This window comes from Pipistrellus hanaki, assembly GCF_964339955.1.
Source record: "Pipistrellus hanaki genome assembly, chromosome: 4".
Taxonomy (NCBI): Eukaryota; Metazoa; Chordata; class Mammalia; order Chiroptera; family Vespertilionidae; genus Pipistrellus; species Pipistrellus hanaki.
Window position 1 is genome coordinate 9,261,262 of NC_140506.1, and position 27,574 is coordinate 9,288,835.

The 27,574-nt window shown below is 39.7% G+C and overlaps 1 protein-coding gene across 2 annotated transcripts in view; it reads right to left on the minus strand.

Moving 5' to 3' along the window:
* HCN1 (hyperpolarization activated cyclic nucleotide gated potassium channel 1) overlaps nucleotides 1-27,574 on the minus strand; it is a 267,988-nt gene that overhangs the window by 79,184 nt on the left and 161,230 nt on the right. The window contains exon 3 of one of the 2 annotated variants that reach the window (XM_084881671.1): nucleotides 27,114-27,275. The exons of the other annotated variant lie outside the window; for it this stretch is intronic. Within the exon in view, the coding sequence (XP_084737797.1) occupies nucleotides 27,114-27,275 (162 nt within the window). The remainder of the gene's footprint in view (nucleotides 1-27,113; nucleotides 27,276-27,574) is intronic. 2 annotated transcript variants of the gene reach the window in all.

Here is a 27,574-nt window from a genome sequence, read left to right on the forward strand (position 1 = left end):
CTGACCTATCCCATCAGAGGCAGAATGCCAGGTTTGCAGCACACACCCACACAGGTTCGATACATGTCTTCCTTCACCTCATGAGACATGGAAGGGAATGGCACGATGGCCTACTAGCAAAGCCAGAGGATACCTTAACAACTAGCAGCATGCAGCTGTCATCCATAGGGACAGTTCAGAAATAAGAAGTAAACTTTCAAAGCTTACTGGTTTCTCTTGTGCACCACCTCTATGACTTATGCCAGATTTCCCAAAGCTGGTTCTAAAATACTCCAATTATGCCCTCACGTGCCTTTAGACACGAGTGACATAGGTTAATAAAACTTTATGTACTTGGGTATGGGTGTATGTGTATGCCCATCCAGGCTTGCTTAGAAAAGGGAAAGCATAGCGGACTCTCTATGTACCACCAGTGTGCTGTCCGTGGGCAGTGTGATCCCTGGCCCCTGCATAGTGGAAACTGAAGAGGCAGTCAACCTCAGTGAGGTGACTTCAATCACATTCAAGATGACAATTGGGAAGAGAGTACCCAATTCTCCAAGAAGAGAATCAAGATAAAGATTGGCCTACTCAAAGTCTTTCTCCTATCTTCTAAGTGGCTAGAAAGTCCTTTGAGTCTCTCTTTTACATAAGAAAGTGGCGTTGTCTCTGGAAGATCACAGTTGAAATGTCTGTGCATTACCTATAAGTCAGTATCCAAATATCCTCTTGCCACGGCATATAGCAGTGGTTGGCAAACTGCTGCTCACAAGCCGAGCCACATGTGGCTCTTTGGCCCGTTGAGTGTGTCTCTTCCACAAAATACCATGGACTGGGTGAGTCTATTTTGAAGAAGTGGTGTCAGAAGAAGTTTAAGTTTAAAAAATTTGGCTCTCAAAAGAAATTTCAATCATTGTACTATTGATATTTGGCTCTGTTGACTAATGAATTTGCCAACTACTGGCCTATAGGATCCTTGGCTGGTCCCAATAGGGTTCAGGATTGACTCACAAAACTCTGGAACAGGGTGAAATAGCCTTGCTCGGGGGGGATAGAGCATGTGGAGCATCCCTAACAAATTCTTCCTTTTAAGGAGAAGCAGGGCTTGAACGCCATGAACTTAAAAGAAAATATCAGAGGCAGGACCTTCCAGTTGAAAAGAGACAAAATTAGAGTCATTGTGTCTCAGCTATATAAAAGGGCTTCAGGCAGGTTGCTGTTGATTTGGTGTTTCCATGGCTTGCCTTTGGCTACCACTGAAAATGGAGTGGTTCTCAGGATTCCTTTCCATGCTCTCTTCTATTACAGTGAAGTGGCCTGCTGGATTAGCAGGGAGTTACCCTAGCGGGTTGGCAAGGAGTGAAAATCAGATCCATTGCCACATGAGGAATAGAAGAGCTTAGAGAAACTTAAGAGGAGTAAATGAGTAACACACACAAAAGAGTAAATCCCAGAGCATTTATTATGCAAGATAAAGGTGGAATCTATGCAAGAGGGGGGAAGGATAGGAAGAAGTATCAAAAGAGGTCAGTAAGAAAAATATTAAAATATTTCAATTTAATTGTTTCTATACACTTACTAGGCATGCATACTGTTGAAACATAGGGCAGCTTTACCTGAAGAGGTGAAATGTAGTGACACTCGTTATCAGGCAGTAGGGGCCATGAAAGAATAAATGACAGTGTTACCATTAATATTATTAGTCAGCACTACACATTCGCAATGACATGGTGGCCTGTGTATTCTAATTATACTGCAAACTTGAGGATATTTATAATTGATTTTAGTTATGTATTTTCTTCATAGTTTGTTAGCTACCCTATGTAGGAATAAATTGCATAAGTAAGATGAATTGGTATTTTGACAAAGTCAGCTAGAGAACTATGAGAAGTAGAAAAAAACCTCAGAATATTTAGTATTTGGAATGGCAATATAATCACAGAATAAGAAGGGGCAGGATACTTGGGTTAGAGTAGTGATCTTGATAGCATTAACCATATGAGGAAATAAATTATTTCAGAACACACTAAAATATTTCTAAGGACAAATTTGATAGTGAAATAAGGCACTTTGAAAAGCAATCATCTATTAATTAGACTATATATTTATAAAATGGGTTCATGGTAAAGTATCTCTTTAAGAAGCTAAATGAAAAAAAAAAATCCCTATGAATATAGACTACAACTCACCTAACCTAAACTAAATGCAGAATCCATGCATTTCAAAGCCCAATAATTTGTCTTCAAAATTTAAGAAAACCACTGAGCTTTGTTGTACACTCTAGATATTAACAAGTTAGGCCATTTGAAACAGCAAGAAGTTCCAGAAACAAACCCTTATATCAAATTGACCACTGTTATCATATCAAAATATAAACCTGAAGACAACACCGGGGTTCTGACACTATTCACTAGATTAAGCAGCTATTCATTGTATATTCTTATTACTATTGAGTGAACTATGACCATCCTTGTATAAAAAATGTCCAGCAGTGACTTATATGAATAAAATATTGGAAAAATAGAGAGGGTGGGGAAAAGATGGGTTTATAGCTATAAGTCCATGAGGCACAGAGCTTATTTTTGTATTATTATTATTATTTATTAACTAGGGCCTGGTGCACAAATTCATGCACTGGTGGGGGTCCCTCAGCCTGGCCTATGTGGGGGGGCGAGGATCAGGCTGAAACCAGCTCTCCGACATCCCCCGATGGATCCCAGATTGCGAGAGGGCACAGGCCAGGCCTAGGGACCCCACCAATGCACGATTTTGTGCACCAGGCCTCTAGTATGGATATAAGAACTTTGACTAATCTCTTCCCACCCTCCCCTTTACCCCCTCTCCCCTTCCCTCTGAGATTCATCAGTCTGTTCCATGTTTCCATGCCTGTGGTTTCCACTCCTCATTGAGCATCTGGCCCCTGGTGGTCAGTGCATGTCATAGCTACCAGTGGGCCAATCAGCCAGTCGCTTAGGCTTTTATATATATGGATTTTACTGTATTATTTTCCACAGGAACAAGGTAAACCTGCCTTTGCCCCACCCTGACTTGGTGACAATGTTCTATCATGTTACCATAGCTACTTTGAATTATGTTAGGTGTTGAAAAGCCACATGCTTGCACCTGGACCACAAAGGAAACCAGAATTTCTCTTTAAGATTCAGGGCATTTCCACTGTGATTGTGATGTGAACTTTAAATTAAATTAAATCAAACAGATGCCCTTAGCAGTTGGAGCAACCACTCTTCCAATTGATATCTATACAGCAGATGGCACAAACAACTCAGCATATATTTAAAAACTGTTATAAAAACTGAAATGACGCGAAGTCTTTCAAATGCATTCGGCATTCTTTCGTTCATGAGAGCCTTGTCTGTGGAGTGGCAACCCTGTCTGGTTTTCATTCACACTGTCATAGATTTCCCTCCTCTGAAGTTTTCTCCCAGAATGAAGTCAAAGGTCCCTCCACAATGACATCTTTACAATGTCCTCTGCTCCAAGTGTCAAGAGTTAAATTTGAAAGACACTCTAATTGTGCAAATAGCATATTTTACACGTTCCCTTCAGGAAACACCGGAACACATTATCAACATACAGAGACTGACAATCTACCGGAAGGTGCTCTGGCTTCCCTCAAATGAGGATGCCACATCTAACATTGGCATTGAGAGGAGAAGTGTGGTCCATGATGCAGAGGCGGAAAGCAGACTTGAACAGTGAAAACAGCTCTGAGAGATCTCACAGGTGGCACATATTTGAATATGTAGTATTATGTATATGGTGTTAATTAGCTTCTGATGATTCTTGTGCATATCCCAAACAAAATATAAAACAACAACAACACTATTTTTGCTTTCCAAAACACAATTAATCAGATATGATTGTTTTCAATCTGCTCCAATCTTCTGGTTAGGGTAGATAATCCAAGCAGCAGAGATTTCTCTATATACCATGAATCTTTGGTGAACAGGGACACTGAATGGTTAGTATTCATCACTACCGCCACACATTAAAAAGAAATAAAGGCAATGTCAATATTAGTTGCCTAATGAGAATTTCTAGGGCTTCCCAGAATCACTCCCCATGTGTCAATCAAATAATGGAGAACACATTTAAATACACTAAAGTTTGGATATCCTTTGCCAACAACCCCAGAGTTGGTTTGACTTGATTAGAACTCAGAACTGGGAAGGTAATGAAGATGTTTAGGTGAGTTTGTCCTTAGTGTGTTGGCAAGCACATAATGTGTAGCCCTTAAACATCAGGGGCCTGGCTTTTTTATGGATGGCTTGAGGGATGAAGTGTCTACTAATCATTTAGTATTAGATAAATTGCCACTAATAATTTACTTTTCTGCCTCTTACGTTAACATAATGTTTCTGTAATATTTTATTGTGTGGAAAAAACCCAGCAATGATCAGGGGAAACATCCGTATCAGTATTTGGTACCAAGTTAGGTCAAGGTCAGAGTCAGGGGTGGAATCTAGGTAGTTTGGGCTTCCGAGATATTTGACTTTTAAACTGCTGATTTGTAATGCCACACCTATTGCAGAGCAAGGGATCTCGTTATATCCAGTTTCATCGCCAACATAAATACAAGGTCATTGCCTCCAGCAGGTGACTGAAGAGAATATAGTGTAATCTTAATGGTGACACCTCAAAACAAAACTAAAAATTTTCTCAAGGCCTTTTCAATGTACTAAGATATGTAAATACGTAAAACAATAGGTTACTCCTGTCGGCTATGATCAATTTAGTTTGGCCGAGCAGACAGAAGCAGCTTCCTTAATTAAGAGCTACCCAGGGTCTCATTAGCGCAGAAGGTAGGAAAGGAAGGTCATGCTAAGGTATATGACTTCATGGTGGAAAATTTTAATCCTCTGAACATCTCCCAGAAAAGAAACCCAAAGCAAGAGGAACCATTGTCAGACAGATCTCACAATCTCCTTTAGACCACTGGACAAATGCAAAGATGGAAGAGAATAGAAATTCTCAATCTACCGAGATGTACAGTTTTACAAAGTAAGGTTGACAAGGTTGGAGATGGGCATGGATGCCTTTTATAAAAATGGAATATAGAATTACTAATGCACAAACCTGCATTTGGAAAAGTGGGCACCCCAGTATTCTACCATGGCAGTTTCATCTCAGAAAAAAAATAAAAAGCCAACTAAGGTCTGTGACTTGATTTTACAAAGTGATAAAAATGCATTTGCCTATTAATTTTTTAATCCTGTCTATTCACACTTAGAATGATAGAATGAAAGTGAGTATAACATAATCTGTTAAAATTCAAGCAAAGGTGAGAAAACATGTTCATTAAACTCTATTTATTGAATAATATGCAAACAAAGATGAACCATGGTTGCCTATCATACGCTTTCATTTACTTAAATATATAATTAAATACATGTTATATATGCATATATGAAACAAGGGCAATAACCTATCACAGAGCTCATCCAAGCTAAAAAAATAATAATAATAATTGCAGTAGCATTCATGCAGTCTAATATATTTAATATTGTTTTGCACACAGCTTTTAAACCCAAGCAATCTGAGCTTTGCTAAACGAAGTTATGGTAGGAAAAAGGTCATGTGTTCAGGATGGCAAGCCCATGAGGAAAATAACAGTAAGATTCCATTTAGATGTTGATGCTGATAAATCCATATAACTGTCAGCAGCTGGGTCCCAGGCTTAAAGACAGATGTGGGAAGAGAAACACAACTGTGGAAATGGAAACAAGCCCTTAAGAACATCAGCCAGCTGGGAATCGCTTCTCGGAGCAGAAGGTATCAATCAAAGCAGTTAGCCAGTAGGGAGTTCTAATTCCTCTGTGCAAAAGCACTTTATGTAAATTGGGAGCTTAACAGCCACTGCCATATGATGTTGGCATGACCTGACCCCAAAGTACACCAGAGCAGAAATGACACATTTCCATGGGAGTGAATGCTCTTCACCAGAGAATATCGGGAGGAAGCCAGTGCTTCTTTTGCATACTTGCCCCTTTATGTCAGGAAACATGGATGATGACCTAATGCTTTGCAAGCATATCTTGGGCATTTGAAGGAATTTAGGATGAGCATTGATGCTGGAAACCAATCATTGTCTCACTAATAGAAAGAGGCTGGTCAACCTTGAAGCTCTGAAAGGTCAGAGCCAACCACACCCTATCTAATTGAGACAATAGTAATTGAGGCAACTTCCCCATCTTGTAATCATGTAAATCCTTACTGATATGATAATCCGCTTATTACCTGCCTAAGGGCTATGTGTGTTTCCCAAAGCTGCTTAAGGGTACTGGGTGTTTCCCAAAGCTGCTTAAGGGTAATGGGTGTATCCCATAGCAGCCTCAATAAAAGGGGTAGCAAGGCCAGAGCCTGGAGAGTCTTGCCTGACTCTCTAGGGCTGAAACCATCCTGTCTCATCGTACTGAGTCAGTCTGGGCTCCCTTAAAGGGATCGAATATCTCGTGATTTGTTGGTACTCTATGATACTACCCAGCTTCCCCTGCTATGCCGAATAAGCCTAAAGGATGACGAGTTATTAATACATAAAGGGAGGGTCACCTAGAGACCCTGCAGCAGTTTACAGAGTGGCTGTGGACCTAGGACTTGCATGCAGCAACTTGGAGACAGGACTTCCAATTCAAGAAATCAGGATTCTGTGGGAGAGGTGACACCCTCAGATCATGAGAAATGAGAGTTACAGAAGCTGAGAGCAGGATGCCAAGTGGAGGGCCTGAGGTGCGCTGATGATGAGGATGCTGGAGCAGTCAGAGCCAGCAGTCCTGTAAGACAGTGGAGGGAGTGAGGGTTTCTATTGGAGACCTGAGGATATGCCCCCTCCTAGAAATGTGCTTGGCCTCCATTCCTGTCCTTCACTCTCTTCTCTTTGGTCAGGACATTAACCAAAATACATTGCGGCAACTGGTCCTCTTACCTCTGACTTCAGCTGGCTTTAGTCCACGGGGAGACCCTGACAGGTGATCAGAGGGAGGAGGGGGAATGTGGTCAGCATTCTGGCTCCCCTTTGAACAGTGTGGGTTGGCTGGGGTGTTTCTATTCTCTTGTGGATGCAGCCCCACCTAAATACTCCCTTTTCTGGGGCTTAATGCTACCAACAGTTCTGGGATCACTCTCCCTGGGAACCCTGCTATCCCTTGTGGTCCCCAACATCCCACTCACCACTGGGTAAGCAGTCTCTTTTAAGCCTTCCCTCAACTTTGTAATGGAGAACACCATCTGTCCTCTGCTGGGTCCTAGCCCGTGGAGTGCTTCTCAGGCCTTGGGCAGAGAGGGGAGAATCCACGTGGGGAAATGGAAATACACTTAGCCGAGAATGAGGAAAGTTTGCTCAGAGCAGTCACTAACAATTTGAGCAGCTCAAAGCCATTTACCTTCTCTGGGCATCTGTTTGTTTGTAACAAGCCAATGCAGACTTATAAAATCTAAGGCTTATTTTTTCCTCTAAGAGTTTATATTTCTATTATTCTAGACATGGAAACACTTTGATTGACATCTCTGCTGCTCATGAATTCCTCTGGGTGCCTCCAGCCTCCCTTGCGTTGCTGAGATGTTAATGGAGGGAACATTAGGCTTACACGCAGGGGCAAGGCAAGATCATTGCCCGCGGTGTAAGGGTAAGAAACTCAGAATCCGTCAGTGAATCCTCATCCTCTAACTCAGCTCCTCCCAGCCCAGCACTCAGGGCCCCACAGTGAGGCTCCAGCCTGGTTTTCTCACTTTGTCTCACTCCCCACAAACTCCCGGCCAATCACAGTGCTCTGACTTCCTACCAGCCCTGACACTTTCAAGCACCACCATTCCTCTTAAGAAATATTTTGGTCACTGCATTCTACATGTTTGAAGACTCTCTTTCCTTTCTGAAAATGTATATTCTATCCATCTTTCAAAATTCAGCTCAACTTTCACCTCTTCCTTAACAATATGTCCTTACCAGTCCTATAATAATTTTTATTTGTAAAAAAAAAAAAATCACTTGCTCGCTCCAGGACTTAGGCAGGATCTGGCCCACCACAGCTTTCGGAAGAATTCTGATGCCCGAATTGAAAGCATCCTCCACAGAGCTGCTGGGCTTTTCTGTGAATTGCATGCTTCTATTTTCCCAGCTAAAGTTCGAACTATGTCTACCTATCACCTAATTCCCACACTTTCACTGTGTCACATGGCATAGAATGTTACTGTTAAATTAAAAATATTGTTATTTTCCAAACTGCATTTGGGATTTATTTTCTTTAATAAACTTAACATAAACCCAGAATATATATTTCACTTTGTTTATTGCTAATGGTGTTGAAAATTTATCTGAAATACGGAAGTATAGCTTTAGCATTTTATACCCCAATTAACAAATGCATTATAAGATCAAATAAGTAACTCAAAAGAAAAATAATTTCTATGGCTACCGTCTGTTCATTCATTTTTCTCACACGGGGTCCTTCTCATACCAGTGTTTTCTGAGCTGACTCCTACACAATGGTCAGCTCTATTTTTTCTTAGCATGTTTTTCTTTCTAAATTGCTTCTTACAGTTGCTTGTTTCCAAGATACCAAGAGCTGAATACATCACACTTGTCTACCCTTAAATGTCAAACAAACAAACCCACACAAACCTATTGGCTATCCCCGGAATGTTATTCACTGTCATACCTTTAAAAAAATTTGTGAACAGTGGTCTCAAACCCAGCTTTTAGTTTGTTAAAGGAATCATTAAATAAAAACCTTTTATAATTTGCTATGCTCTGGGTTAACATTTTTTTGTGGGGGGAAGGGGGTTAACATTTAAGCCTTATAATTGCTCTGTTGAGAGACATTCTTTTGCTTCTTCCACAGGTCTCTGAATATTTCTGGGTTCTCTATAATCTATTCAGCCTTTCATTTTAGATATTCCTACTTTCTCTTGAAAATTGGCTTGCAAACACCAGGTGTTTGGTTAGATCTGACCAAGTTATAGTTTCTGGAGACATCATTTGTTAACAAAATTTATTGTCTTAATCATTACATTGGTTCAATGATTGGTTTGGCAAAACTAAGATATTTCTAAGATTTAAGCCTGTATAGCAAATGTATGGTTCCACTAACTTGCTTTTATTTTTATGTTTGCATACAGACTACAAATTACTTTAAAAAATCTTTACAATTAAAACAAAGCATAACATGTTCGTAAATAATGTAGGTCATCTGGAAGTTTGATATGTAAACTAGAAAAACACTATGCTAAAATTGTAATTGGCTAGTCCTATATAATAAAGATGAAATATGCAAATTGACCATAACTCCATGGCAAAGATGGTGGTGCCCACAGCCAATAAGGAGGGAATATGCAAATTGATGTGACAAAGATGGTGGCAGCCAGGCCAGGACACAGGCCATGGCGATGACACATTCCACTCTATCCTGGCCACTCTGGGCCTCTGGGCAGCCTGTGTGTGCAGGCACAGAATGGCCAAGGTGGGCCGGGATGCCTGCTATGGGGGGATGGGAAGGTGGAGGGAGCTACAGGAGGGTGGCTCTGGCCAGAGCGAAGGTAGAAGGCAGCGGCCAGAGTGAAGGCCAGGTTCTGGGTGGTGGAGGAAAGCCAGTGCCGGCAGCCAGGGGAAGGAAGGCCTATTCTTGCACGAATCTTCAGGCATTGGGCCTCTAGTTATTAATAATAGAAAAGGAGTAAAGGGAAGGCCAGGCATTATAGGATGTCACTTCAGCAGCTTCACCAGGAAGCTACAACTTCACACTCCCCAGGGAATACTGGCCCATCCCCTGCAGATCCCTGGGGGAAGGGGTCCAACAAAGGGGAGACAGATGCATGCACAGTGAAGCGGTGACATAAGGAAGGTATTTGCCACTTGGTTAAATCTGGGGACAGAGATGGCTGGCCGCAATGGGTGGGGCCACTCCAAAGCCATGAAAATTGGGAATACATAATCCCCTAAACAAAAGAACTCTCTCTCTTGTTGCTTTGGTGCTCTTGGTTTGCCCTTGGCCTCCTCACATTCACCTGTTTCCTCCGTAGCTGTTTTAAAGTGAGGAGGCCATTTAATCCCCAAGGCTCCATGTGCAATGGACTGATGGACAGCAGTGGAGAAAAGTAAATTAAACCAGCTGATGCGGAACTGGACCATGCAGACATGGAAAGTAATGCTGGGCCCTAGCTCTGATTTTAGCCCTGCTAACGGCAAAATGGGACTTCTTCCTCGGCAGGAGTGAGGGAAGTGAAACCTTGGAAATGTGGAGGTCTGGTTCACAGTAATAGAGCTTTCCACAATACAGTGTCCTCCCTTAAGAGTCTCAGAAATTCTTTTTCTCAAGATATCAGTAGAAATCCACCCCCACTAGCAACCAAGGGAGGTGAGGACCTCTCTTCTCTGGTTACACTTCCGAGTTAACCGTTAACCCACAGAAATGTTGATTTGTTACCAGTGGTGAAACTACCTGATTAAAATTATGGTACAATATGTGATGGCGTTGTTGCTAAGTCATTTCAAGAACAAAGAAGTATTTTGTGTTCCGGCTGTATGAGCCCTTGGCTCTGCGAACAAATCCTGCTTTTCTAAGACTGTATGGAGGTAGTACTGGATCACCCTCCATTTTCAAAATGTCTGGGCATTATCTGAGGGAGAACATTATGTTTTTGTCCTGTGAAGTCTAAATGATGGTGGAAAGAGCATGCACTTGGGAGTGAGATGGTTCTTAAGTAACAATCTTGCCTGGCTTCTCAATAGCTATTTTGCAGTGAGGAGGCCATTTACTCCCTGAGAGCCTGTGCTGTCCTTTATAAAACTGTGCGTAAAATGTGCAGTCACTCCAAGGGTTAAATGAGATAGATACCACATGCAAAGCTCCTGGAACATAGCAGAAACATAACTTGTGGATACCGCAAACAACAAGAGTACTATTCTATATATTCTCCCTCTGTAAAAATGAAGCAACATTGTAAATTTGATTTCAGAAATGTTTTTAGTCTGTTTTAAACTTTCTACTATGGATGCATTTCTGCAGTTAGTGCTAATACGTTTTGAATTTTCTTTAAAATTTTGGTTAATCTTATCATGCAGGCCACTATTTCCCTTCTGGTCAGAATATCTGCTCTTTTGATCACTTTAGTGCTAACTTAAAGCAATGAAGAAACATTCGTTTTTTAAAAAATATTCAAGTCACTTTAATTTACCATGGTCTTCTTATTGAACTTGCAAAAACGTATTATATTAGTATATTGTATAACGAGTGGTTAACAGCTGATTTGTATAAGATTTAATTATTAATTTTGATTTACTAGTAATGAAGGCAACTGTACGTTTTTCTATTAAATATTGTATATGGTTTGTAATGATTTAATGTCTCTCATTATTGTTAAATTCATGCATTATTACCGCTCTGAAACTTTTTGAAAATCAAATTTTGCCTGGGGTTGATATAGGAGAAAGAAATAAAGGCAGGAATGAGTAAATTAGCTCTGGATAATTAAAGGAGTATATTAGACTAAACTTTGTTTATCGAAATCTCTATTTTATAGCTAGGGAAGTTTTCATTTAAAAAAGCTCAGCTCACAATGAATTCCTCAATAACATCCCTTATGCACAGCTTGCTGATGAGACCATGTTTTAGTCAATGTATTGTTTCTAGGCACTAAGGTGTACTTCTTTCTCTTCCTACCTCCTCTTTTGTGGCTAGCCAGCGAAACATGCAATTTTTAGATGCTGTGCTGAAGGTTCAAATGTTCAGGAAACACACTTTTCAAATGATTTGGTTTCCTAACTTGAAAGGAAGCTAAAATGGAAAACACGTCTTTCTTCATTTTGCTTGTAAGATACCACCTGCCTGGTGCATACAGTAAGTGCTCAGTTAACGTCTGTCCAATACCTGACTTCAAATTGGAAATAATAATATCACAGAGGAGAACATTATGGAATCTGTTGGTTCCCCCTCCAGCCTAACCAACATGATCTGGGGGGAGGGAGGGACGTGTTAACCCAGGCGGTGCATTAGCTGGTGGTTGGGAGTGGTGTCCCAGTGTCCTGACCCAGTACCACAGGGTGAGCCCTTCCTTTCTACCAGTTGTGTTTAGCAGGCGTCAGGTGCTTTTTACTTCTCTGGAGAATAAAAAAGTAAATTTTAAGTTGCTTATGAGAGATTTATATATTTAATATTGTGGCCTTGTGACACAAAGTAATGATTTGTGGAGAAAGTGGTAGCACTTTTATTTTTCTACAAGTGTACAAGTTTACGGTCTACTGGTAACCTCCCTAGAGGGACAGGGGGATTCTGCCCTGCACCACATCTGCCCGGCACAATGTCAATTCCAAAGGCTCACATGATGCTGGAGTGAACATCCGGGCAGCACTGGAGGCGAAGTAGACTGTTATTCTTTAGATTGACAGAAGTTCAAGTGCAGATAGGCTGGAGGCAGAGAGTTGGAATTTTCCAGAGGATAAATTAAATGAAAGGATCATCAGTCTGCAGCAGTGTAGGGTGAGAGAGGTATTTGGCCAATGTCTGAACCATGATAAAAAGCAAGGATGAGTTTAAAAACAGCCAGCTCCGCCACAATTTGGTCTACAGGACCATATTGCTAACGGCGAATATTTTGAGTGCTGATGCTGCCAGATGTGCTCATTTATAGACAGCATTTATAAATATCACAACAACCCAACAGAGTGGGCATCACTGAGTTTTTGAAACCATAAAAAGAAAAAGAATGAAGTGTTAGCAGCTCCATCATATATATATAGTATCCCCAGGAACCAGCAGAAGTGTGCTCCACTGTGTGGATGCTGGACACCAAAGATAGCACTGACCCCTACCTATCATCTGCTTTTCCCCAGACATACACAGCTCTGATGAAATTAAATTCATAAATTATGCACAGTAGGAGATTAACAACAATGACTAATAATAAAATGGACCAATGATAGTGATATGCCGTAAGGGAAGTGAGGTGAATGGGGCATTATTAAGTAAATCAAAGACTACTTAACCACAAGTAGGGCCATGCCAGGACAGTGGATCTGATCACCAGTGCGAGGACTAAATGACTGCCCAGTGGGCAGTGAACACAGATAAGCTGGACACACCCATCCTGGGCAGGGAGAAGCAGGACAGTGAGATTTCATCAGGCCAGTCAGAAATAGTGTGCAACGTAAAATTTATGAATTATTCCTATAACTTGACACCTTGATCTTGGACTCCCCACCCTTCAGAACTGTGAGAAATAAATACCTGTTGTCTAAACCCCCGATGCATGGTATTTCTTACAGCAGGCTAAGCAGACTAGGACTCTGAATATCTGTCAGAGTCCCAGATGTTGAGGAAAATAGCTAAGCCCAGAAAGAGCTTTGGAGGCTTGGAATCAGACACACGAGAGGTAAACCTCAGCTCTGCAGTGTACAGTGGCGACATTAACAACCATGAGCTCCCGCTGCCTCTCTGTGAAATTGGGATCTGCAATGGGCGCTGCGGAGTCGGAGAGGACTAAATGACATCAGGAGCACAGGGGGCTCCTGACACACAGCAAGCACGTTACCAAGTAAAGCACCACACAGCAGAAGAGCACTCCCTTCAATATGGTGTACAATACGAACTAATACGATGCTCCTAGTCCTAGCCCTGGGAAGAATGTGCCTTTAAAAGTATATATTTTTTTATTGATTTCAGAGAGGAAGGGAGAAGGAGAGAGCGTTAGAAACATCAATGATGAGAGAGAATCACTGATCGGCTGCCTCCTGCACAACCCTCACTGGGGATTGAGCCTGCAACCCAGGCATGTACCCTTGGCCGGAATTGAACCTGGGATCCTACAGTCAGCAGACTGATGCTCTATCCACTGAGCCAAGCCGTCTAGGGCAAGAATGTGCCTATAAGTGATGTCTCTTTCATAGCAACCTTGATGAAAATCACCATGCACAACACCACATGCCTAATACCACAGCTATCACATGAGAGAATTCTGGGGTACTGAACTTCTCAGGTTCAGGAGCATCTTGCCTTGGTCAGAAAACTCTCCTGCGTGACTAGAAGATATGCTTCAATGGATAATTGCTGTGCCTTCTTACCGCATCATTACATTTTTATAAAGCACTCTTTCCATTTGACATATTGATTATTTTATGTATTCAGCTACCAGTGGTCCATCAGAACTTTACTGAAGGTCACTATGGAATGTTTTCTTCTCAGTTTAGTGCAGCTTCCCCTCCTCAGGCAAGCAGCAGGTGATGGAGGGAGGAGATAAATGCCAAAAGGGGGCCTGAGTGTAACTTCTTTCCTTGAACTGAATTATGATGCTCAAATCTCGCTTCTCCTCTTCCTTCTCTTCCTCCTCTTCCTTCTCCTCCTCCTCCTCCTCATCTTCCTCCTCCTCCTCCTCCTCCTTCTCTTCCTCCTCCTCCTCCTCCTCCTCCTCCTCCTCCTCCTCCTCCTCCTCCTCCTCCTCCTCCTTCTCTCTCTCTTTCCCCTCTCTCCAACATCCCTAGAGACACTCTGTAGGACATCTTCCTTGACACTATTACAATTCCAAAGGTTCACACAGAATACAATTCCATCAACACATCAGGTAGCTATAGTGCACATTTGCTAAAAATCAAATTTCAATAAGAAAAATATATCAGGGAAACGTAATGGGGCAAATGATACCTTAGCCTTCAAATTAAAGACCTTGATTTAATGTATGTTTGTTTGTTTGTTTTTTATTAAGTTTTCTTTTCTATCACATGAAAATAAAGAAATATAATATGTTAAAATGGAAAATAATGTATATATTATCTTTTGTCTCTTAGAGAGAAACAAGTCCAATTGAAATATCCCTTTAAACAATAGTCCCATTTTGTTTCCATGACATTATTCTGGGTACTCTGCAGCAATACATGAGCAGATGAGATAGAGAATGTGGCTCACAGGGACATGGAAGGTCCTCTCCAGTTAAAGCAGATCACCAGGAAAACAACAGGATATGACTTTCATAATCATAGCAGCATCATAGAATGGGTTTTCAAAGACCTACTTTTATATAAATGCAAGTACACTGAATTCTTTAACAGGACTTCCCAGAAGTAGGGATATTAAAGGAGATTAAAAAGAAAAATCAAATACGAACATCTGAAAATCATTATACATGTTGACTAAGAATCAGCTTCAGTTTGGGATAAAGGTTGAGACTCTCAAATACCGATGACAAAGACATAAATCAAAGAGCTCAAACATCACTGGAGATTCGAGACAGCTGCACATCCAACGTTTGTTTTGGTTTCTCTTCACTAAACACAATACTTGAAGAAATCAAGCTTACCCTCATTTATTCCTTTTATAGCCCCAAGTTCAATGAGGGCATAGGACTCCCAGGGCAGGATAATGGACCTACCACAGTGCTGGGTGCACAGAGCCGACTATCAGGAAACATTTGTTGACTGCCTGGCATAATGAAATAATGAATCTCCCAGAATGCTCTCTCTCTCTAGAATAGCATGAGGTCTGATAATGTTTATATCTAAATTAAGTACTGTTCCTCCCCCCTTCATGACTAAAGACACTTAGGTCTGTCGTTTATCCTTAAGCCAGGAAATATGTCACATGTACTCAAATCAGTTTGACTTACTTTTGTAGTTCATGTGTTTCCTTGCCCTCCCAGGGACAGCAGCTGCTGCCCCACTGCCAGACCTCACTAGTTCAGGTCAAGCTCATGGGCTGCTGCCCACCTGCTGCTGTGCCCACCTGCCTTAGCTTCGATCGCACACAGCCCAGTGCTGCGCTGCTCTGGGCTCTGCTGCTTTGTCCCAACCACTGGCTTGATGCCAACTTACTGGGACATTTGCTGCCACACTTGCACCTCGGTGCCCGGCACTCCAATTTCCCCTGGGAAGTAAGAACATCGGATGCCCTCCTCTGGGTCCTGTCTGCCCTGGAAGGGGCTCTCACAGCTCAGAAAACTGGGTCTCATTGAGCTCCCCATGTCACAGAGCATAAGTTCCCGAATCTCCAAGGCCTGCTGTGACGTGGCTGGCCCGGGGGTACCCTTCCAACATTATATCTCCAGCCACCAGTCAGCCCCACACAGGCTGTCCCTTCCTCCTGATGCCTCGCCTTCCCGATATCTGCATAACTCATTCTTCCCTTTCTTTGAGTTCTTGGCTCAGATGCCATCTTTTCAGAGGTGGCATCTAAAAACCATGCTGTCTTAAATAGATCTGCTTGACCCAGGTCACTGTGTTCTGTTCTCCTGCTTTAGATTCTTTTAATAGGATTTGTGCTGTCTGGAATTACCCTTTACAGCTCTTTATTTTGTTTATTTTTTATTTTCCTGGAAAAAAGACAACCATGAGAACAAGACATTGCTTTATTATCAATCTATTTTCGTACCACAACAGCAGATACAAAAATAGTCACTCAAAAAAAAAAAAAAATGGGTAGGTAGGTTGATAGGTAGATAATCCGTAAATGCTACTAGTGCCTCCCAAGTTAATGACAATAGGTGGGTACATATTACTCCAGCAGTATGGGGTGAGAAGGATTACACCTAATTGAATATACAATATACTTCTCCAAGTATTTTTCAGTCCAGTCTGAACACTACATCCTTGCAAAGGAAGGAATCTTCTTTATGATAAAGTTAAGATGCTGGATATATTTTTTAATTTTATTACTGGCATAAGGATGAAGCTTCATAATCATCCTTAATAAAGCTCTTCTTCATCTGGAATATCTAGAGACTAAAGCTTGAATTGCAGGTCCCCTAAGTCAGGTAACGATGGCCCTAGCTGCAGGGAAGTTCTAGGTCTTGATTTATTGATTAATGGGTTGCTCACCAGGTATTTCTCGGTAGTACACAACGGGGGAAGTGAAGATCACGGCTTTTAATTTTGAGAAAACCCTTCACAACAGAATCCAAGTGGTCAATTTTTCACTTGTTTTCATACCAAAATTGCATTATTTTCCCCTTGCAACGACAACGAATTCTAGTGAACAGTGCTAAATTGGTCTTGCCTTTTTACATTTTATTTATGTATTTTGTCAAGGCCAGTTTTCTCAAATCATAACCTTTTGATAATTTATATTATTTAGAGAAATTGTCAAACCAATTAATTCTTGTAAAAGAAATTGATATCATGTAAGCAGTGTGGTAAGTCCAGACTGAGCCACGAATGTGAACAAATCCCCTTTCATTTTTCCTGGTGCCTTTCATTGACTGCTTTTCTCCTTTGTAAATGGGAAGGAAGGGGAAATTCTGTGAGGGCCTGAGTCTGAAGGAAGAGGCCGATACTGTAGTTACAAAGCCCATATTCCTGGTTTCCACCTTATGAACTAACTGATCACTTTCAGAAGTTGGAAACTTGAAGGTCTGCTGGGCACCATTGGGCATTAATTTCTACCTGATAATCACCAGCTCCATTTGAGGAGCAGCTGTGTCCCTTGATCACCAAAGGCAAGCAGCTGTTTTTCCTCTTACACTTGGTCTAATTCACACCTCAGTATCACTAGATTGGCTCCTGTAGGCATTTAAGTTTGCTATTCATTTTGAAATCAGTTTAATTAGGTCAGACAATTGTTGAGTAATACCCTTTGATCAAATTGGACTTCATTAAAAAATATATTTTTCAAAAGTTAATTTCATTTGATAGTCTCAAGTTGTTTGAAAGAATTTTCTATGTGCAGTCAAATTTATATATTAAATAGTATTTTTAGAGAATAACGTTTTCTGATTATTTTTATTAACTTAGTTGATCCTGCTAGTAATAGGGTATTTTTGGGTTTCAAAAGTTGTTGAAAATTTTTTTTTTCTGTCATGATAAGTGGAATATTATAAACAATATTAAATAACTATTTGACATTTAAGACTTTTTTTGGATTACCATTGTATATTCAACTGTTTTATGCTACAAAGCAGCATAGTCTTGAGGACTGGGTTGGGCTAAATCTGCATTAATTCTGTACTAAAATTATCTTTTAAAATAAATATCAGGCACTTTTCCCATTTCTCTTGCCATTGAACTCCTTTTCACCAAGCTATTGGGAAATAAGTAAAAAAAAAAAATAAAAAATAAAAAAACAAGGCTGTTTCAGGCTTTGATTAACTGTGTTTTATTAATATTAATCAGATGTGTTATAGATGTTTGGTTAACCAGTTGTTTATTTCATAGAGATTTAACCCTTCTCACTAAGGTTGCTCTTGATCCTCTAGAAAATGTAATTTCACAAATTAAAATTTATAGAGGGAGAAAGTAATTAACTTACTTATTATGTAAGTAATAAAGACATGAGCATTTTGGGGAAGCTGTAGGTTCAATTTTCCATAACTTGACAGCCATGAAAATAATCAGCAACTTTACAAGCAGCTGCATCACAATGTAAGGTTTGGCCTTATTTTGGGTGAAGTCAAGTGTGAAATATGCAATTTCTCACTTCCTGCAAGTTAACCAGTAAGTCCATCTTTTCCTCTGTATTGCACGGAGAAATGTGTTATTTGGCAAATGATTAACTTAATCCAGAATAATACTTTTGTTTTAATTTTAAAGATTTTTCTTATTACTAGTAATAAATAAAAATAGAGTAAATTCTTATCAGATGTTAGTTTTTTGAAGGAGGATCACACACTTCTAAGTTTCTCGGGGAGTTTATCCCTGTGATCTATCACAAAGAGGGATTGAGTTTTAAGAACTAAATTCTGCTACTCCTTAAGAGATACACTGCAAAGAAAGACACATTGCGAAGCAATGAGCCCCTTCCCTGTTCACACAATTGAAAAGATTCTGTGTAAAGATAATGGCATCTCTTTTGTTCAATCTGGCAGGATTCCATTCTTCCTGGCACACTCTTCACGGATTTTTACAAACTGCAGGCGCACTTTAGTGCTTCCTTAACATCTAAATACACTGTCAAAGAATCAAGAGGGTTCTCTGAGAAAAAGTGGTTATTGAGAAACAAGTTAATTATGGACATGTCACACTGTCCTTAATTTATATTACATACAAATAAATTTATAAGTGGATCTAAATTAGTTTAAAAGCATATTAGGAATAAAAGGAGATAACCAGTGAGCATTTACCTTTCAAAGAGATAATTAGGTACCTTTTGGTCAGAAAATAATTGCCTGTAGAATCAAAAATTCTTATAACGGGGATGCTCCAAATTAAACTAAATATTTTTTCTTGTAAAAATACGGTTGCTTAGAATTTTCTAATTAACATGGGTCTTAATTATTGATATACTAGAGGCCCAGTGTTCTAAATTGGTGCACTGGTAGGGTCCCTAGCTGTAGCTGGCTGCTGGCCAGATACCTCCGCTTTCCCCCTCTCCCTCAGCCGCCTGCCACTGCTGTCACCATCGGGAGCCTCTTGCCACTGCTGCCTGCTGAAGCCTCCCTCCCTTCCCCTGACTGGCCCCATGCCCTGGTCAAACTCCCAGAAGAACTCCTGGTTGAGAGGACAATCTGCACACTAAGCTTTTATTATATAGGATATTAAAACTACAGCCAGAAAAACCCTATGTATTTATCACATCCTTGCCTGATTCCTGTACTTGTCCCTTGCCTTTTTCCCCCCTGACATTATTAAAGACCTTTTGTTCTGCCACATAAAAATTCCCTTTTATTAGATTCAGTTCATCATTCTTTTTAACAAGACCTTCTTGAATGTGAGACTATAACCCAGCATTCTCTTTTGATGTCTGTTAGCTGCATCTTCAGTGACTGCAACCAGGGGGTTATTAATATGTGGAAAAGACATTGGATTATTATGTTGAAAAACTGTCACATCCCACAGAGGTACACTAAACATCTTCTATGTTGATGTCTATCTATTAACCTGCACTTTGGGGTTCACTCAACCAACTCTTTACCCACTCAATTCAATATTCTATTAATCCAAATATTTGATAAGATATGATGAAGAAAGCATTGTATAAACTGTTTGTATTAGTCTAATGATCATTTTAGAAAAAAAAAAAATAAGTGGGCTGGTATATGTACATAACGTTTTCAACAATCTCTTTTCCTCCCATGATAAGTTATCTACAAATGAAGAGAGAATTTTAAAAAGGCAGATTGTTATGACTTGGTTGTATTAAACAAGTGCTTGTTTTGACCACACACTGCCTTTTTTCAGTGCTCAAAAATAATTTATTTTATAATTTAACTAGAGGCCCAGTGCAAGAAATTTGTGCACTCTGGGGGGGGGGGGGGGTTCCTTAGCCCGGCCTACTGCACCCTCTTACAGTCCAGAAGCCCTCAGGGGATGTCTGATTGATAGAGAGTGAGCCTAAGCCAATAGTCGGATATCCTTAGAGCTGCTGTGGAGGCAGGAGGGGCTCTCAGCACTGCCGCTGTGCTCACCAGCCATGGGCCCACCTTCTGGCTGAGTGGCGCTCCCCCTGTGGGAGTGCACTGACCACCAGGGGGCAGCTCTTGCATTGAATGTCTGCCCCCTAGTGGTCAGTGTGTGTCATAGTGACTGGTCGTTCCGCCATTCAGTAGATTTGCATATTAGCCTTTTATTATATAGGATGTGGAATCTTGCTTGGAACCAACATCCAATCTATCAGGCTGTAATTTGCAGCATTTCTTTGTCCTCTCTATAAATTCACACATTATTTACCTACTTCATGGACAAGTGGTTTATCCCAATTTTCAGTTTGTGGAAGATCCTGTGCAATTAGTCCACCATCTCTTCTTCACAATATCTTCATCTTAAAGTACACTTCACATGGGCTAGGGAGCTGGGCTCACCTGGAGTACCAAAGTAGTGACTTTGAGTTCAATTTCCCTAGAGTTTATCCCTGTATACTCAGTTCACCTTCACAGAAGACATCCTTACACAAGACTAAAGGCATTCTAATTACACTCTCTCATTTATTGGTCTTTGCTCCAACTATTACTAAATGCCATCAATGTTTCCCTCACTCTAAAGGTTATTTAGATGCTATCTTAGATCCAGTTCTGTCACTAACTTCCTGCTTGATCTTTGACAGATGAGTTGAATATCTCATTCTTAATTCATAATGTATGTTTTCATTGGTGTTTGCATATAAAATGTACCTCCAGGAGAAGTCATGAATAAAATCTTTAAAAGTTGAAGATTAATAAATCTTTAATTTCATTTGCCTAATATTTACTGATTATGGACCTATGCCAAACTTCCCCCCGCCCTTTTTTTTTTTTTTTTTTTTTTTAAAGAATTAGTAAGATAATTGAGAACTGAATTACAAAAGTGCTATATGGAATATAATCATCATTTAATGGAGCATTAATTATTTAGTTTCAATTGGGGAGTAGTGAGGAGTTAGCAAAGGTACCACTGAATGGGTAACACCTGAAATGGTATTTTCCAAAACATCTTATAAATTCCATTTAGGTAAATAAGTTTTTACAAATATGAATCACCAGCTGGACTTAGGACACAATTTGTTTTTAAAAGTCATCTAAAGGACAAAAATACAGTTCATGCAAATTGAGATGATCAAACTGAATTATATCCTCATTTGAATACAATTGAAACTAAAGCTTTTTCTACCCGAAGCCCTTCCCTAACTTGCAGACTAAAGGATCTTAGATGACCACACTGATCACAATGGCAAAGGCTAACACAGGTGCTCTGTATGCATGTGATTACTTTGGTGGTAGTGTAAGTAGCTACCATAATCAATATCTACTTTTATCTTTAGAATATATTTAGAGAAAACTTTTGTTGATCTTATAATATATTCTAGAAAATTATATTGGAATACATACACTATACAGTGGTTCATGATTATATATCTTTTTATGAATTACAAAGATATGATGGTGAGTTCTCAAATTTTCTTCCGAAATCTTTCATCTTTATCTAGCTTAGACAATTACAGTAAATGGTTAGAGCCCACAGATGATATGCTCATAGCTCTATACATGGAGTTGGAGATAACAGGTTATACAGGGAGGCCAGGTGTTACATCCCACTGAGATAGAGCCGAGATTCAGAGGCAGCTGGCTGGTGGTGCTAGAAGAGTATTTAACTTTGGTCTCACTGGACCATCTCTATGCCTTTAAAATATAGAGAAGACGAGCTCATGATTCTACTACATGTTCCCAAGGTCTTGTCTGATAAATTGGCTATGCTAGTTGGCATGAATGGTGCTGCTTCTAGCCGTTTGTTGCTTAAAATGGAAGAGCTGGTGTACATAAGAAGAACAAACATGTTTGAAACTTCTGTATCGGTCTTGGTACTGGTAAGGCCACTTAATGCAGTCTTAGCCAATATGTAATATAGGTAATACCTTTTGTCCTTCTTTGGATAGAAGGACAATTCATGTTAACACATTTTCTCTTACATGTCTCATTTGAAAACAAAAGACCAGATTAGAACTCATTTCCATAGGATTGTTTCCATAACTGGGCACATGTCTGAGAAGGAAGAACACAGTAGGTGAATTGTTCCTTTTGTGACGAGGTTTCTATTCAATAGAGAGCTGGCACCAGACTGGTTTTCCTATTAGGCAGAAATAGGGAATTGGATGGTGAAGGAGAACTACAGTACTCAGCAGGCTGCTAACCTACTTTGTTATAATCACTCATAGGACCTATGAATGCATTTTTTTCCAGAAGAGCTACATAGTGACTTGTCAGCAAATTAGTTCCTTCTTATCAGGACTTTTAAAAAAGTCTGTGGCAATACATTCTACTTAGAAAAAAAATCAACAATGTATTAACGCAATTTTTAATTTATAGGATTATAGATCTATAATACATTGCTATACCTCAAGAGAGGACATATATTTTAAATTAAGATATTTTAGCTTTATGTTTAGTTATATAATCCGTTATATTATCTCAATCAATCATTATCTAAGTAGTTCACTGGGCTTTGTAAAAAAAAAAAAAAAAGTGAACCAATTTTAACTTTGTCTTTGTATATTTGCTACAGCTTGAATAGATAATATAATAATCCTAGTTTTCAACATTCTGCTTGGGTATGGAAACTGGCAAACAAATGACATATATTCCTTTTCTTTCCAAATAAGTCCCTTAAAGTAGATACCAACAAACAACTCTTCCTACTTTAGTGCCCCAGTGTACTTGTGGTGACTATAGCTTTGTTTGAGCTATAAATGTATTTATAGCTCTTGCAAAATAAAAACAAAAAGAAATTTACAAAGCAGACACTAAAAAAATAATCAATGTATCTTAGTACAAATCTACTCAGACGGATGATGCTGTTTTGCTGAAACCAGATAGCTGCATACAATCTCCTATATAATAAAGAGGAAATAATAAAATTGACCATCACTCCAACACACAAGATGGCCACCCCCATGTGGTCAAAAATGGCCACCACAAAATGGCCAGCAGGGGAGGGTAGTTGTGGGCAATCAGGACAGCAAGAGAAGGCAGTTAGGGGTGACAGGGCCATCAGAGGAGGACAGTTGGGGGCAACCAGACCTGCAGGGGAGGACAGTTTTGGGGGACCAAGGCCTGCAGGGGAGGGCATTTGGGAGCAACCAGGCCTGCAGGGGCAGCCAGTTGAGCGGGGGGGGGGGGGGGGGGGGGATCAGGCCTTCAAGGGAGGGAAGTTGGGGGTGACCAGACAGGCAGTAGAGGGCAGTTAGGGGCAATCAGGCTGGCAGGAGAGTAGTTAGGGGGAGAACAGGCTGGCAGGCAGAAGTAGTTAGGGGAAATCAGGAAGGCAGGCAGGCAAGCAATTGGGATTCAGCAGTCCTGGATTGGGAGAGGGATGCCAGATTGGAGAGGGTACAAGCTGGGCTGAGGGACACCCCTGCCCTCCTATGCACAGATTTTGTGCACCGAACCTCTAGAGCAAATATAGTGCTGTTATGGCACTAACTATTGTAGAGTGTATAGTTTAACACAATACAACCATGGGCTCTATAAAAATGATTAAGTTTTCCAACTCATTTCTCCTTTTGAGTCCAGTGAAAATTTTGTATCACATTTAATATGTCATTTAACTTTCATTTAGTATAAATGGATTGTTTATTTATTAACCCATAAGCCAGAATTATTTTAAATAACACCTCATGACACAACACACTTCAACCAAAGCAAATCCAGACTCCATAGTTAGGGCATTCATAATATGCTCATAATATGCTCTTCTAACTATTGCCAGTGTTTACGAGATTGCTGGGGAAACTTGTGGGATCCCAGAGAGTAATCTTGCAAACTTCAAGGAGAGAAACCTGCCTCTATGAACATATTATTTAGCTACAAATTCTTCTCTATTTATTCTGGAAAATCATTCCCTAAATACCACCAAAATTAAAATGTTAGCTCAAAATTGTCATAATTTTCATGTTCTTAGATTCTTAAAATAAATATTTAATATCTGTAATTTAAACCAAATACCATTACTTCTAGTTCCTTTAATAATGAACTAAGACAATGTTAATGTGATATGCCTAAATCATAGTCACAAAATGTCATGGGAATGACAAGATTTTTCAAATTAATTATATTAGACATTAATTATCACACTAATACAATATTTTCATCCAGCTAGAATTTTATAATTCAAACATTTCTTGAATAAAACAAAAGCAAATATTGCAAATGCAAAGCAATATCAATCCCATTTCTGGTAGCGTTTTGCTAGTCAAATCTCCTATTTCAGCAATTCAAATAATTCACCATAGTATTGACTGACTTAAAAAACACACACATTTAAATAATTATTTTAGTGATGAATTAATAAAGATTGCAAAGGAAATAGCTGAGAGGAACTGAACCTACTTCTATGGAATGAAATGCAAATTAGAAACAGTTAATAAAAGGAAAATATATTGAATAAATTACTCATTAAAGATACAGAATAGTTATAACATGAACTCTGAGTTCTCATCATAGGACGTATATGGATAATTAGCTAGTGATATATTGGTATACATAAAAATATAGATATAAATGTGATTATAGTTAAAGAGAATTTTTAAAAAATATTTGTATATGAATATAAATAACAATGTAAATGTAGTTAAGAAGATATATATATATATATATATATATATATATATATATATAGAGAGAGAGAGAGAGAGAGAGAGAGAGAGAGAGACAAGAATTTAGCTTTAAATGCAAATATGGTTAAGAAAGATTCAAAATAATATTTGAGGATATAAATGATTTAAAATGAAAGATGTGGAAAAGAAGGAAGGCACAAGGAATTCACTAAACTTTCTTATAAATAATTTAATATCAATGTCATATGGACAATGCATAACTTTTAATCCGATAACCAAGAATGACCAGTTTCACCATCTACAATCCTCCTTGTCTGGTCTCTTAAGTTTGCATTCCCAGTTTGACTTTGTTTTTCTGTATCTACATTTCATATCAGGTGCCACTTTTTAGTTTCACAGCTCAAATGGTAATTTTAGAGTGACTTTCTACTGCTACTGTGTGTTGTGACCAAATATTCTATCTTTCATAATTACATATATAAATTACTGATTTCAGAAAAGAGAGGAGAGGAGAGGAGAGGGGAGGGGAGGGGAGGGGAGGGGAGGGGAGGGGAGGGGAGGGGAGGCGAGGCGAGAAACATCAATAATCAATAATAGGAAAGAATCACTTATCAGCTGCCTCCTGCATGCCCCTCATTGGGATCGAGTCACAACCCACCTGGGCATGTGTCCTGATTCGGAATCGAACAACAACCTCCTGATTCATAGGCTGCCACTCAAACACTGTGCCATGCTGTCTGGGCTTTCACAATTACTTCTAACTGTTCTTTGTAATCTGTACCATACAAGACATTCTAGTGTGGTTTAGAACAGAGATTGTGGCATCAGATAGCTAGGCATTCTAACCTTGGTTCTAGAATCCATACTCATGGTGAGGCATTGGATAATTAGTTTAACTTCTAAAAATAGAGGGGGACTGTGCTTACCTCTCCCTGGTGCTGTGAGGACTAATAAGAGAGAATATTGTGTATATTAAGCATGACATACAAGTGTAGGGCACTTTTTTCGTACATTAGATTTTCACTTCTCCTTTATGACTTTTTTATGGAAAGTTTTCTACAACACAAAAAGTAGAACAAATATTTACAAATGTACATATGAAAAATATTCACTATTGCTTCACCTCTTTTTTGAGTTTGCACTATTTAGAGCAAAACATATACTGTTAGACTTAATGTGAATACGGTTATATTTCACTTCACATATTTTAAAGGTATTTTCATATCTTTTAGGGCAAAGTTTAAATGCTACCTTTGCCATGAAGTTTTCCCGAGAAAAAATTACTGTTTGAAATATCATTGCACCTTATAACCAGCTCATTTGCTTTTATACTAAGACACATGTCTCTGTATGTTTAAGAATGCCTAGAATTGAATGTCATAAATATTGTAAATGCTAAAATCAAGTTGAAAGAAAGAAGTTATTCTAAAGAGTAAACATTTAAGTAGGCACTGAATTTGAGCTAGAGGAAGAGAGAGGGAGAGACAGAAACATCGATGTGAGAACAAAACATCATGTTGCTTACCAGGGATCGAGTCTGTAACCAGAGCATGTGCCCTGACTGGGAATCAAACTGTCAGACTTTTGGTGCACTGGAAGATGCCCGAACAACTGAGCCACAGAGTAGGCATTTTATTTGTTTTTATTATTATTATTTTTATTGATTTTAGAATGGAGGAGAAAGAGAGAGAGAGAGAGAAAGAGAGAAACATCAAGGATGAGAGGCAATCATTGATTGGCTGCCTCTTGCACAGCCCACACTGGGGATCGAACCCGCAACTCAGGCACGTTCCTTTGACTAGAATCGAACCTGGAACTCCTCAGTCCGCAGGCCAATGCTCTGAGCCAGAGCGGTTAGGGAAGGAATAGGCATTTGAAAGAATGTTGCACTATGGTTATTTGTGTGCATGTTTGTACCTGTACCTATGAAATAAAATGCCTCCAGATACCAAAGTGAGATATCTAAACATAGAGGCTGTAACATATACTGGTACATCCCCAGGAACATTTCACGTAGATGAAATTTTGTTGTAGAACAGAAGCATAACATCTGATTTTCCATCCATGGAAGCAAAAGGAAGCTTTCTCTGAACATTGGTGCAGGGAAATGAGGTCATTCTAACAGAAACAGACAGCTTGTTGGGAGGGCATGGCAAATGTGGAGTGGGACACACAGGAGGGACTTACGACCATCTTGTTGAGCGACACCCAGCAGTCGGAGGGGAAGTCCTGCAGCAGCGGCACCAGGAACTGCAGGCAGCCGTCCCAGTGGCACAGCAGCAGCATCATGCCGATGAGGTTGAAGATGCGCACCACCGCGCTGGCCAGGTCGTAGGTCATGTGGAAAATCTGGGACCAAAATATAAAGTCGGTTCTTATAAAAAAAAATTAAAAAGTCAAGAATACTATCAAAGTCAGTAGTCATTGATATTACATAGTGTAAGTACTGATTTCATAAAAACACGAGAAGGCTTCTACAAAGAGAAACAGAATTCCATGTCTTTCTGCCCTGAGACTAGACAATCCACTTTTTCCATATTACAAACGACTGTGGGTCCTCCGCAAAGAACAGAGATAACAGATCTATCAAATGTACGGGTCACGTTTAAAAAGCATTGGCTTTGCCCAGCCAAGGTGGGTCAGGGGTT